The 15,051-nt window shown below is 44.0% G+C and overlaps 1 protein-coding gene across 4 annotated transcripts in view; it reads right to left on the minus strand.

Moving 5' to 3' along the window:
* Positions 1 to 15,051, minus strand: part of LOC139576326 (actin filament-associated protein 1-like 2) — a 96,177-nt gene that overhangs the window by 36,646 nt on the left and 44,480 nt on the right. For 2 of the 4 annotated variants that reach the window (XM_071402291.1, XM_071402289.1), the window contains 2 exons: positions 3,361 to 3,456; positions 3,168 to 3,250 (listed from right to left, as the gene is read on the minus strand). In XM_071402291.1, coding sequence (XP_071258392.1) covers positions 3,168 to 3,250; positions 3,361 to 3,456 — 179 coding nt within the window. The remainder of the gene's footprint in view (positions 1 to 3,167; positions 3,251 to 3,360; positions 3,457 to 15,051) is intronic. The other 2 variants (XM_071402292.1, XM_071402290.1) reach the window with 1 other exon arrangement.

Below are 15,051 nucleotides of genomic sequence, written 5' to 3' on the forward strand. Positions count from 1 at the left end.
GGGAAGTTTGTCTTGCAGGTAGTGGGTCAGTGGCATGTTTCCCTCTTCTTTTTCACCCAGATTTAATAGACCACAATTATTCCTTTGCCCCCTGTTTTCCAGGTCCTCTGTTTTCTCTTCCAGATGCTCTATTTTATTTTTAGCATATGCTATTGTTTCCATGCCGTCTGTCAGTGAGTTTTCCATGGATAGGATTCGCCCCTCTGCCTCATCCAGGTGCCCCGCGTTGATGGTTATCTTGTTGTTGATGTCAGGCAAAGCATTTTCCAGGGTTGTCACCTTGCCCCCTATCGCACTGAGCTGAGAGTTAATGCCATCTAATTTGATGTTGAGTTCTGTACGTTGGGATCTCAGCTCAGAAAGGATGTCTTCAACAGAGTGCGAGGTTGGCATTTGTTGGGCCTCGGCCTCGCGTCCTCTTGCTCCTGGCTAATGGCGCTAGCTTTTTCTGAAGCTAGCTGTTTCTTGGAGTCTTTTTCCACCGCTAATGCTTGAGTCCGGGTAAAAATGTCACCTGTAATGTCGCCTTTTGTAGCCGCCATAACTTTTTGACTAAAGCTAAAGGAGTTTTAACTTGAAGTGGAGGTAAGATTAAGAATGGGAAACTACTTGTGTGGAGCTCTTAGTTCATGCGGCCATCTCGTTCAAGGGTCACGTGATCCCCCTTTCTTTTTTTTTAAAGTAATTTTTTAAATAACAGCACATTTGTTTTTATATATATTTTTTTTTACCCCTTTTTCTCCGCAATTTCGTGGTATCCAATTTGGTAGTTACAGTCTTGTCTCATCGCTGCAACTCCCGTACGGACTCGGCAGAGGCGAAGGTCGAGAGCCGTGCGTCCTCCGAAAAAACCCAACCAAGCCGCACTGCTTCTTGACACAATGCCCACTTAACACGGAAGCCAGCTGCACCAATGTGTCGGAGGAAACACCGTACACCTGGTGACTGTGTCAGCGTGCACTACGCCCGGCCCGCCACAGGAGTCGCTAATGCACAATGGGACAAGGGTATCCCTGCCGGCCAAACCCTCCCCTATCCCGGGCGATGCTGGGCCAATTGTGCGCTGCCCATTGGGTCTCCCGGTCGCGGCTGGCTGTGACAGAGCCTGGACTCGAACCCAGAATCTCTAGTGGCATAGCTAGCATTGCGATGCTGTGCCTTAGACCACTGCGCCACTCGGGACGCCCTCACCTTTTCATTATAACATTGGAGGAAATATGTTCCTATTTATATTCCTATTCTTTTTTTTTAGGGGGTAGATCGGCTTTAATATTGCAGGTAGATTGTAGCTTCCATCAATGTAATTGTCTGCATCACTTTCAATCCTCCATATATTTTTTTGCAAATAGGTTCCTATAGTGTTAGAGGAACTTGTTTGCTGGCCTCATAAATGCTAGCTAATATTTCGCTACAGAAGTGAAAGAGAGTCTTAAGTGGATTTGCGAGAGAATTATGGGCAGAGTTTGATGGTAAACACAGCTGCCTCCTATGGGTTCTTCAAAAGTGCTCCTTCTCTTGCGGTTCTGGCCCTACTTCCTGCCTGTGTGCGTGCATGTGTGCATGAGTGTGTCTGTGTTTGTTTATGTAGCCTGGTCATTTTAGTGTGTGTGTGTGTGTGTGTGTGTGTGTGTGTGTGTGTGTGTGTGTGTGTGTGTGTGTGTGTGTGTGTGTGTGTGTGTGTGTGTGTGTGTGTGTGTGTGTGTGTGTGTGTGTGTGTGTGTGTGTGTGTGTGTCCACAGAACGGAAGGCTACCGCTGAGCTCATGGTCTCCAGGGGGTTCTGACTCGGACCGTCGGACTTCCTCCTCTCCTCTTCTGTGTGGGTATTCTATCACTCCATCACGTAGACAAATGTAATTGCGACATGAACATCCACTTCCTCTACTCTGGCTCCATCTCCACCAATGGCATCATTGATGAAGAGGAGATGGCCTCTCGCATAAACAAAGCATTTCCTCTTTCTCTGATACTACCCCTGGTTCCCTCAACCGTTCATTCCCACTTTGATCCTCAGCACAAACCCTGATTATGAATCCCCATGCTGGGATTCTCTGTGACCCTGTCAATAGGCCGGAGGAGGCCATAGGAACAGAGTTCCATACAGCAGAGGAGAAGGGAGGCTCAGTTTACAGTGGCTGAGCTGATTATCTCTGGAGTAGACTACACCCTTTTTGTTGTCTATTTTGGATCGCTCCCCCTGCCAACTTGAAAAAGCCCCCGTTCGAGGCAGTAGCGTGCCCTCTGACCTTTTGTACTCCTCAACCCTCGACGAGATGTGCCTGAACCTCACCAAACCTCAGCAGGGCCAGGGACTCTCTCATTAGCAGCCCACATCACAGACTGCCACCCCCTTCCTCCCCCCTGTTCCCCTCATGCCCCTCAGCTACTAGTGCTGCATGGCCTAGCACTTTCCCTTGTCATTATGTTCACAGGCAAAGGCCCTGCAAAGAAATGCTGTCACTGGATCTTCACTTCCCTGCTGCAACTTTCTCTCCCAGTCATCTGAAGAGGAGCACAGGACCCAGAGTATCTTCATCCCACCTGAATTTACTCCCAACATTCAAAAATGTCTGCCGCGTCACATAATCAAAACGGTTAACTAGTGCTGCAGATATTTTGTTTGTGACACAATAACAGTCTTCTCTGAATTTAGAAAGCAAACCTATTCTTACAATGTCGCACAGGCATGTGTTTCCCTTTTAGTTGAAATATTTTATAAAGCAGGCCAAATGAGTCCTGTGAATGTTCGTCTCACATTCTTGTCTGATAAAAGCACACTAAATTGTACCTGAGGCAGCTAATTACAACATCTCAGGACTTCAACAACAAGACACCACTTTTCACATATCTGTCCCACCACAGTTGAGCAGCCCTATCTTAAATGGCCAAATGTCCAATTTATTTCAAATGCAATGGAAAAAAATATCACGAAACCAAAGATACACATCGTCAACTATAATGTATCACATATACCCAAAATATCCTGGCAACTGTGTAGTTCTGGCCAAGCTCATTAGTACACGTTTTTGTATTGAATCCAGTCACTAAACAAATTGGTGAATAATTGTGTCTATGGAGTTCAATACAGGGAGTTAGTGGAGGAATGTGCACTAACGCCCTGGACCAGAGCTAGCAACAGCCATGGCAGGTGTTATGATAAGCACTTACCCCTTTCCGTAGCCATTCGGTAGAGGCAGAGGACAAGGTCTCCTCGGCTGAGTCCGGGTCTGGTCCTGACTGGAACAGACCAACTGGGGGTAAAGGTCACAGCCAGGTCACAGGTTAAATGTCAGATGTCACAGGAAATTGCACCTGTATTATTCCACCTCAATAAACCAGTGACAAAATCAAATGCACATACTGACGAGTGTACCTGTGCCTGACAGCTGGGTTTCCCTGAGATCATTGCTTGGGGACCCTGATGGACAGCTCATGATCATATACTCAGCATCCTCAACTGGAACACAGGAATTCAGACACACAAAATATCTCAATGGATGGGTCATCAGATCTAAGTCCTACTTCTGGTCATATGTTTCCAAAATATGTGAGTATCCAGAATTCCAGCTATTCAAGACTCTATTTGACAGTTTGTTAATAGTTTTTGGGCCATATACTGAACAACTGTATGGTCTATCGATTCCTCCTTATTAACCTTGTGTAGCACCATGTGATAAATCCTCCACATATCTTTATTCTTCAGGCAAACATGGGCCTGTCTCTTAAAATGATAAAACAGACATATGTTGCATCCCAAACAGCACCCTATTCGCTTTATAGTGCACTACTTTTGACCAGCACTACTATGTGCCCTATATAGTCCCTATGTGCCCGGGTCAAAAGTAGTGCACCATAAAGGCAATAGGGATTTGGGATGCATGCATGGTCTATGCAGTTTAGATGACTGCACTCAGGCAGATCCATCTCCTGGCCAGAGATGAGAGGCTATGTCCCAGACACACTTCCCATGATTCTGCATGGCAGCTGGAGAAGACTTGGAGAGTCAGAAATCCTGCTGGTCGCGCTACAAGAAGCGTGCTCTGTCATCCATGGCCCAGATTTTCCTTCCACACCGACACAGTGGCCAGCAGGTTAACAGAGACACAGCGGTACTTTACAAGGACAGGGGAATCTCCTATTAAATTAAGCATATATCTGCACTATGTTGTCATTACAGCCACTTCCAGATACAACAGCGTGTTTATTGAATGGTCAGATGCATGATGACTGCATTCTAATTAGCATCAGTGTAGGTAAAGGTAGCAAGAGTGGCAACAACAGTAGAATAGTAGTTAGTATTGTTTTGTTATAAGGGTGGTTAACTAACATTTGCTGTTGGGCAACACAGAAAGATTGGCTACTCCTGGAATCAACCATAAAACACTGCCCAAGGTCGAGTTAGCTGGAGAGGCGTTGTTGATGGCCTATGCTCCACATGGGACAATGAACCTACGTGTAAAGTGCCTAGTGAAAGTCTACACACCCGTTGCACAGTCTACACATTTTGCTGCCTTAAAATATTATCTAAAAAGGATTGTTTTTTTTCTACAGATCTTCACAACTGTCTGTAAAAAAAAATATCTTTAGACATGTTGTACTTTTTTTAAGTGTAGTTTTGTGATTGACTTAAACAAGAAAATTGCATTTGAAAAAGGTCAAGTATTTGCTGTGAGCCAATGGGGTAACCTAGGTAACCACAGGTTGTTTTCCCCACAGGCTATTGAGCCCCACAGTGGACATGTCAAAATACCCATAAAACCTAGCGGTCAAACACGGAAATGGTTCCAATCGTTTTTTCACCATTCATTTTATCCATTGTGGATTTTAGAAACACTTCAAATATTGTTATGAATTTTATATTAGAATATGTAATGTACAAAAACTGACCCGCTGGGTCATATCTCAATAACCCAGCATCAATAACCCAGCACCCAGCATCAATAGCCCAGCAGTTTTCAAAGAAAGCAATCCAACTAAGTGACCCAATACCTGCAACCCAGCAGTTTGGTCAACCAAACAACCCAGCATTATTAGAGTGTAATATGGAGTGAATGCAATATTGTTAATCCTTTTTATTTTCAATGATTGTGGTGGCAGCATCATGTTATGGGTATGCTTGTCACTGGCAGGGACTGGGGAGTTTGTTAGGCTCAAAATAAATATGAAAGCCCAGGTAAAAAGTTACAGGAAAAACCACATCAGTCTTCTGAAAACCTAACCCTGGGATAGGGTTTTATTTTTCCACAGGACAATAACACATATGTTTATGCAAAAGAAACACCAGAAAGACTTTCCAAGAGGTGTTGAATGTTCCTGACAGTCTCAGTCCTGACTTAAAACTGCTTTAAAAAATCAAAGACAAGTTGTAATATTGCTGTTCATTAATGATTCCCAACCAAATTTAAGGAGCTTGAGCAATTTGATGAAAAAGTTTTGTTGCATTTAAGAGTTGTGCAAAATTGGTAGAATCTTATTCCAAATGATTCACAGCTGTAATGTACGAAACCCCTTAACCCTTGTGTTGTCTTAAGGGTAAAAAATTACCCGCCACTATGTTTAACAGCAGAGAAAAGTCCCTCAATTATATTTTTTCAACTTGAATTTGTATGACTTTACCTAGAGTGACCCCAACATTCGAAAAAGTGAAACATCTCCTTTGTTCATATTTCCATGAAAGCTGTACACCACCAAGGTACAAAGATTGACCCGGCAGTTATAAAATAATTTACATACCTCAAAAACCCCAAAGACACACACACACACACACACACACACACACACACACACACACACACACACACACACACACACACACACACACACACACACACACACACACACACACACACACACACACACACACACACACACACACACACACAAACAATGAGAAATTGAGATTATGTGTGCTACTGATAGAACTCAGCCAGCAGCTCCTGAAGAGGAAGATAACCATGGTTGGAAAGAACAAGCCTGAGGTCCCCCCTGCACTCCTCGCAACAAGGGGGAGAGAGGCCTTCTCATCAAAGTTTGCCTTCACCCCCACCACCTCTAGTTTCTTACCTCCCAAAGAAGAACAAGAATATGGTCCTCCTAAGCACACTGTACAAAACGGCTGAGATCAGTGATCGTGAGGACAGGAAGCCATCCATCATCCTGGACTACAACCACAACAAAGGAGGTGTGGACAACGTGAACAAGGTCATTGGAACTTACAGCTGCAGGAGGATGACTGCCCGCTGGCCCTTGGTCATCTTCCATAACATCATTGATGTGTCCTCATACAATGCCTTTGTGATATGGAACAAGATCAACCCTACCTGGATGCCTGATAAGTGGAACAAGAGGAGGGTGTTCCTGGAGCAGCTGGGAAAGGCACTTGTAACAGCACACATTGAAAGAAGGGAGCGCCTCCCCTGCACAGCAGCCTCTGCAGCGCTTGTGAAAGCTGTTCTGGGGGCTGAATCTTGTCCTGATCCACCTGAAGCTGCAGCTGGGGCAGGCAAGAGGAGGAGATGCCAATTCTGCCCCCCAAAGAAGGACTGTAAAACAAATACTATGTGCTGCACATGTGAGAAATACATCTGCAAAGTCCACGCAGACACACTTGAATACTGTCCTACATGTGCTAATTAAAGTTGTTGATTTATGTTCTTCACATTTTTGTTTTGTGTCTATTATCTTCTTTTATTCTTATTTATTGTTGTTGTTTATACACCTTGTGGGTGGGGGCAATGGTTCAAAAAATGGGAGAAGACCAGTATTTTGTAGTTGACTTTCTCATTGTACATTATATAAGAACATATCACTATGTTGTCAAAAAAGTTCAAGACTGTTATTGTTTCCCTTCAATAAAATGCATTCAATTTTTTTTTTGCAGATTTCTGCAACTTTCTTAGGGTATACAAGTGCTATCTCTTGCTAAAAAAATATTTTTACACCTGTGCTGTACCTTTAGCAATAATAATAATAAACCTCTACTTTAGTAAAGAAAACAATTATGACAGGTGTGTTGTAAAAAAAAACAAGGGATGTCCACTGATTAAATGCAGTCGTTCTGCATTGTGAAGAGGGGAAACACAGATATTCACAAAGTTTGTGATGAATGACAGGTTGTTTCTTCATGCAAAATAGATTTGGGGTTTAAAATTCAATTAAGCTGCTTTATTTTAGAGGTTTAGTGAAGGCGGGTCATTTTTTACCCTTAGGACAAGGGGAGTATACAGAATGTTAAGACTACACAAGGGTTAAGGGACAACTAGAAAACAATTATTTTGTGTTCCCCCGCAAAATGTTTTGTGTTCCCTCACAAAAAATGTATTGTGTTCCATTGCACAATGTTTTGCATTCCCTCGCAAAAAGTGAGCTAGCTAGTAACCTCATACCCAGGCTATTATTGTCTTGTAATTTCACATTTGGAAAGTGCATTGAAACAATTAGCTAGCTTGTATGATTATATAATTTCTAGCACAGCCAACTATCTAGCTAGAAAGCTATATGAATGATGCACTGAAATGAGCTACTCGAGGGGATCACTATGGTAGCTAGCTATGGCTACTCTCAAGAACAAGCAAGCCCCTTTCTGAGAAGCATCTCCGGCTGATCAAGCATTCCACTCAATGCATTCTCAATGAGCGCTGATTTCATCAAAAGTGCATTACAGTGGCTTGGAAATTCAATGACATTTCAAAAGGAGGCAAATAATGATTTGATTGATACGTTTGGTACAAAGAGTGACTTTAGATGCAGTATAACGTTAGCTAGCAAGCTAAGACTGAGGGGAGACCACCGTATTTTAGCTAGATAACGTAAGCATTGCTAGCTATTTTTTACAAACTTTGCTAGCTATTGACTGTAATGACAACATTACCATTTATCTCAAGTAAATGTGACGAGATCATAATGATGGCTAAGTTGTTTCCTACTAAACATTTTGTCATGGTTCCACCTGTCACCAGAGGGCGGCAGAGACCGTCCTAGAGACATTAATGACACTCAGGTGTGTCCTATTTACTCATTATGATTTCCCTGTTAAAAGAGGTGTGTTTTCTGTTGTCCTTTGCAGAAGCTTGAATTGTTCACTGTGCGCGGTTGTTTCCTGAGGGAGTTTGAGACTTAGTGTTTGTTGTTTTTTCAAGTGTACTGTGATCCAGTGGCTACCGTTTCTCAGTAAAGCATTACGTTTATCCTTAACTTCTCTAGGATAGGGGGCAGCATTCAGAATTTTGGATGAAAAGTGTGCCTAAATTAAACTGCCTGCTACTCATGCCCAGAAGCTAAGATATGCATATTATTAGTAGATTTGGATAGAAAACACTCTGAAGTTTCTAAAACTGTTTGAATCATGTCTGTGACTATAACAGAACTTATTTGGTAGGCGAAACCCCGAGGACAAACCATTCAGATTCTTTTTTTTTAGGTCACTCTCTCTTCAAGAGTTTTCATTGGGAATCCAGATTTCTAAGGGACCTTCTTGCAGTTCCTATCGCTTCCACTGGATGTCACCAGTCTTTAGAAATTGGTTGAGGTTTTTCCTTTGAGAAATGAAGAAGTAACACTGTTCAGAATGAGGCTCGAGGGAAGTGTACTCTTTGTTAGAGGCGCGTTACACAGAGGCTCGCTACACTTTGTTTTCCTCCGGTATTGAACACAGATCATCCCGTCTTCAATTTTATCGATTATTTACGTAAAAAAAATACCTAAAGTTGTATTACAAAAGTAGTTTGAAATGTTTGGACAAAGCTTACAGGTAACTTTTGAGATATTTTGTAGTCACATTGCTCAAGTTGGAACCGGTGTTTTTCTGGATCAAACACGCCAAATAAATTGACACTTTGGATATATATCGAAGGAATTAATCGAACAAAAGGACCATTTGTGATGTTTATGGGACATATTGGAGTGCCAACAGAAGAAGCTCGTCAAAGGTAAGGCATGAATTATATCTTTATTTCTGCGTTTTGTGTCGCGCCTGGAGGGTTGAAATATGATGGTCTGTGTTTGTTTGCTTGGGTGCTATCCTCAGATAATAGCATTGTTTGCTTTCGCCGTAAATCATTTTTGAAATCTGACACGTTGGCTGGATTCACAACAAGTGTAGCTTTAATTTGGTATATTGAATGTGTGATTTCATCAAAGTTTAATTTTTATAGTAATTTATTTGAATTTGGCGCTCTGCATTTTCACTGGATGTTGGCCAGTTGGGACGCTAGCGTCCCACATATCCCAGAGAGGTTAACCATTGATTCCATATCTGGTCTCTACTCTGCACCTGGGTCCAACCTCACCATGTCACAGCAAGCTTCTGCCTCAACATGGACCCAGCAGAGATCAACCACATCCAGAATGCTACAACCCACCCAGCAGTGCTCCTTGGTGCACTGCTGGGATAGCAGCAAGAACAACTCTCCCAAATATCAGAGACCCTCCGGGAACTTACAGATTCCCTCCAACCAAGGCCCAACCCCAACCCAAGGAGGAGCCAATGCCCAAGTCTCATCGCCCAGTGCTACAGGCGTCACCGTAGTTCCTCCAGGGAACCTGCACCGGGACCCAAGATCCCAGCCCCCGACGGCCACCCAGGAGGATGCAAGGGGTTCTGCCTACAGTCCTCCTCGTTCCACACCGATCGAGCCATGATCGCCTACATCATCTCTCTACTCTCGGGCAAGGCCCTGGCATGTGCAACGGTGGTGTGGGAACAGCAGCCACCATCCTGCAGCTCCATATTAGCCTTCACTACCGAGTTGCAACAAGTTTTCAACCACCCAGTTGGTGGAAGAGAAACGGCAAACAGACTTTTCAACCTCCGCTAAGGGGTCAGACCAGTGGCTGTCTTCGATCATTGAGTTCTGCACCCTCGCCGACGAGAGTGGGTGGAATACTGAGGCACTGGTCACTGCTTTCCACCAGGGTCTGTCTAACTCCATCAAGGATGAACTGGCCGCTCGGGAACTGGGAGAGGACCTCGAGTCCCTGATAACGCTGGCCATCAGGATGGACAACCGCATCCGAGAACGTGTGAGACAGCGCCTTTTTGACACCACCACCGTATCCCGATTTCCGGAGCACCCCAAACTCAGCATTGAGGAGCCCAGGCAGCTGGGCTGCACACATCTGAGTCCACAGGAACGCGACAGGTGAATGTGCGACGGCTGCTGCCTCTACTGCGGAGGGCTCGGCCATCTCCGTTCTACATGCCCAGAGTTGACGGGAAATGCCGGGGCTCGCCAGGACAAGGGGAGACCCTGACGAGCTATGCAGTTACACCCCAGCTACCCGGTCAACGTCTGACACTACCCGCAACCCTCCATTGGGACAACCGTCAGCACCACATTCAATCCTTCATGGACTCCGGGGCCGCGGATAACTTCATTGACCAAGACATCGCCAAAGAATTACAAATCCCCTGCGTGAAATGTCCCATCCCTCTGCAGATTCAAACCCTCGATGGACGCCCCATCGGCTCCGGCCAGGTGGAATATCAGACCAAGGCCATTCTACTGCAGGTTGGAGTGAACCACTCAGAGACTTTGTTTTCTTTTGATCATTGCTCCTGAGAACACCCTTATCCTAGGGTACCCCTGGCTGGTGCTACATAATCCAGTGCCAGACTAAATGCCTAAGACCCCCACCAAGAGCCTCGCGGTGTTCCCCGGCATCCATTGAAGACCAAGATTTTTCCGCTATCCCTCCCGAGCACTTCGACCTCCGGGAGGCCTTCAGTAAGAGGCAATCCGCCACCCTCCCTCCTCATCGTCCATAAGACTGCGCCATAGAACTCCTACACGACAACTACATTCGGGGGTCGCTGGAGGCAGGTTTAATTCGCTCCTCTACATCCCCAGCTGGTGCAGGCTTCTTCTTCGTGGGAAAGAAGGATGGAGGTCTGCGTCCCTATACTGATTACAGAGGATTGAACAAGATTACGATTAAGAATCGTTACCCCCTACCCCTGATGTCCGCCGCCTTGGAGTTGGCCTGTGGGGCCCAATTCTTCACCAAACTGGACCTCCGCAATGCTTACAATCTGGTGAGATTCAGGGAGCGAGATGAATGCAATTCTGCCTTTAACACCCCGAGTGGCCACTATGAGTATTTAGTCATGCCCTTTGGATTATCGAACTCACCGGCAGTCTTCCAAGCATTGGTCACGCTTAGGGATATGTTGAATTGGTTCGTCTTTGTTTTACCTCAACGACATCCTGATCTTCTCCAAGATCCTTCTGGAGCACATCCTGCACGTCCGCCAAGTCCTGAGACGCTTCCTGCAGAGTCAACTATACATCAAGATAGAGAAGTGTGAGTTCCATGTATCCCAAGTTTCTATCCTGGGCCACATTATCTCTACCACCGGTATCCAAATGGACCCCGTAAAGGTGAGGGCGGTCACCGACTGGGCCCAGGTGTTAGTGTCGGGCAGAGGAGCGGAGCAAGGAGGATCGCGCTCTGATCCAGGTGCTGCAACATCATCAAATGAACGCCCCGTTTCAGCCTCTTGTTCAACTTTGGTGCGGTGGCAGTGTGTCTCATGGCCCTAACTCGCAAGTCCAAGAATCGTTTTTGCTGGACCCCCGAGGCTGACAGGGCATTCAGGGAGCTCAAGGGACGTTCCACCTCTGGACCATCCGGATCCTACCCGTCCCTTCGTGGTAGAGGTGGATGCCTCAGACACCGGAGCAGGGGTGGTCCTTTCACAGTGGAATGAAGGGGACAAGAAACTGCACCCATGTGCTTTTCTCTCCAAGCGGTTCTCACCAGTGGAATGCAACTACGATGTAGGCTACCGGGAGCTCTTGGCAGTTAAGTGGGCCCTTAAGGGGTGGGAGACACTGGTTGGAGGGGGCACCTCATACTTTCGTGATCTGGACGTGATCTGGACATTCAAGATGGCGTAGCAGTGCAGACGTTGTTTGTCGTTCTCCCATGTAAATGTTGTATTTTTTGTCTTTTTGTGTATATTTCAATTTATTTTCAATTTATTTTTTATTTGCTAAATTGTAATTACTATGGCCTATTTATTGCCTTACCTCCTCACGCCATATAGACTTTTATAGACTTTCTTTCCTATTGTGGTATTGACTGTACGTTTGTTCATTCCATGTGTAACTCTGTGTTGTTGTTTGTGTCGAACTGCTTTGCTTTATCTTGGCCAGGTTGCAGTTGTAAATGAAAACTTGTTCTCAACTGGTCTACCTGGTTAAATAAAGGTGAAAAAAAAAAAAAAAAGAAGCCAAGAGGTTGATATAATAAAAGCCTTACCTTTGAAGATCTTCTTCTGTTGGCACTCCAAAAGGTCCCAGCTACATCACAAATGGTCCTTTTGTTCAATAAAGTCCTTCTTTATAACCCCAAAAACTCAGTTTAGCTGGTGCGCTTCATTCAATAATTCACCGGTTTCCCTCCTTCAAAATGTATACAAAATGAATCCCAAACGTTACCAATAAACTTCTCCAAACAAGTCAAACAACGTTTATAATCAAATCTCAGCTACCCTAATACGTAAATAAACGATCAAATTTAAGACGGACAATCGTTATTGTCTTTACCGGAGATAAACAACAAAGAAGGCGCTCTCATCCACGCGCATGAAAACACTACAGCCAAAATGGGAGCCACTTAGAAAAACTACAAATTCTAGCTCATTTTTCCAAAAACAAGCCTGAAACTCTTTCTAAAGACTGTTGATATCTAGTGGAAGCCCTAGGAACTGCAATCTGGGAGGATTTCGCCCCATAATAAACATGACAGCCATTGAAAATAGTGGTAGGCTGAGTTTTTTTGGGGGGGATGGTTTGTCCTCGGGGTTTCGCCTGCCATATCAGTTATGTTATACTCACAGACATTATTTTAACAGTTATAGAAACTTTAGAGTGTTTTCTATCCAAATCTACCGATTATATGCATATCCTATTTTCTGGGCCTGAGTAACAGGCAATTTACTTTGGGCACACTTTTCATTTGGACGTCAAAATACTGCCCCCTAGCCCAAAGAGGTTAATGCAGCTGCCAGTTGAGGACTTGTGAGGCGTCTGTTTCTCAAACTAGACCCTCTAATGCACTTGTCCTCTTGCTCAGTCATGCACCGGGGCCTCCCACTCCTCTTTCTATTCTGGTTAGAGCCAGTTTGTGCTGTTCTGTGAAGGGAGTAGTACACAGTGTTGAACAAGATCTTCAGTTTCTTGTCAATTTCTCGCATGGAATAGCCTTCATTTCTCAGAACAAGAATAGACTGACGAGTTCCAGAAGAAAGTTCTTTGTTTCTGGCCATTTTGAGCCTGTAATCGAACACACAAACGCTGATGCTCCAGATCTCAACTAGCATAAAGAAGGCCAGTTTTATTGCTTCATTAAGCAGCACAACCATTTTCAGCTGTGCTAACATAATTGCAAAAAGGTTTTCTAATGATCAATTAGCCTTTTAAAATGATAAACTTGGATTAGCTAATACAACGTGCAATTGGAACACAGGAGTGATGGTTGCTGATAATAGGCCTCTGTACACCTATGGTCTACTTACACTAAACACAAATATAAACGCAACATGTAAAGTGTTAGTCTCATGTTACATGAGATCAAAGATCCCAGAAACTGTCCATACGCACAAAAAGCTTATTTCTCTCAAATGTTGTGCTCACATTTGTTTCTATCCCTGTTAGTGAGCATTTCTCCTTTGCCAAGATAATCCCTCCACCTGACAGGTGTGGCATATCAAGAATCTGATTAAACAGCATGATCATTACATAGTTGCACCGTGTGCTGGAGACAATAAAAAAACACTCTAAAATGTGTAGTTTTGTCACAACACAATAGCACGAATGTCGCAACTGTAGAATCTTTGAAGTTGTTGCATTTTCCATTTATATTGTTGTTCAGGGAAAGGGGGATATCTAGTCAGTTTTACAACTGAATGCATTAAACTGAAATGTGTCTTCCACATTTAACCCAACCCCTCTGAATCAGAGAGGTATGGAGGGCTGCCTTAATTGATATCCACGTCTTCGGCGCCCAGGGAAAAGGACAGCAGGGGTTTAGTCTAAATTATATTTCTAAAGTAGGCAAATGTTTAGTAGGACACGTCTTTGCCATTGTTATCGTCTCATCACATTTACCTTAGACAGATGGCAATGTTGTCATTAGCTAGCAAAGTTTGTCAAAAATAGCTAGCAATGCTAACATTAGGTAGCTAAAATCCAGTGGTCTTCCGTCAATCTTAGCTAGCTAGCTAACATTACACAGCATTTAAAGTCAATCTGGCAACATCAAAATGATGACTAAAGGTTTTCCTACACTCTTAGAAAAGAAGGCTCCATCTAGATCCTAAAATGGTTAATCGGCTGTCCCCATAGGAGAACCCTTTCCACAGAGGGGTCTACATGGAACCCAAAAGGGTTCTACCTGGAACCAAAAATGGTTCTCCTATGGGGACAGCCGAAGAACCCTTTTTTAAAGAGTGTACTAATTAAATGTAATTGTACTTCCAAACCACTGTTAATGCACTTTTGATTAAATCAGCGCTCCTTCAAAATGCATTGAATAGAATGCTCGATCAATCGGACTTGATGCTCAGATAAGGGTTTGCTTGTTCTTGAGAATAGCCATAGCTATTAGTCAGTGCATCATTCATATAGTTAGCTTGCTAAATAGATAGTTGGCTGTGCTAGAAATTATATAATCATGCTAGCTAATTGTTTCAATGCACCTTCCAAATGTGAAATTATAAGACAAAAAGGACACTTACCTAAGGCTGTTCCTTTATGTCCTCTTCGTTTTGAAAGTTGCTAGCTAGCTAGCTAATCTCGTTCCCAGAGACTTCCGCCCAAATACGTTGTGCGCAATAGCCTGTGGACGAGGTTACTAGCTAACAAACTTTTTGCGAGGGAACGCAAAACATTTTGTGCGGGAACGCAAAGCATTTTACGAGGGAACGCAAAGCATTTCACAAGGGAACACTAAATAATGAGCTTTTTTTGTTGTGTCCCTTCAGGTGTTCTGTAGTAATGGCTGCCAAAGGTTCTTCCACCAAGTATTCTCTGGTGTGTGAAGACATACG

Source organism: Salvelinus alpinus, chromosome 5, assembly GCF_045679555.1.
Source record: "Salvelinus alpinus chromosome 5, SLU_Salpinus.1, whole genome shotgun sequence".
Classification (NCBI taxonomy): Eukaryota; Metazoa; Chordata; class Actinopteri; order Salmoniformes; family Salmonidae; genus Salvelinus; species Salvelinus alpinus.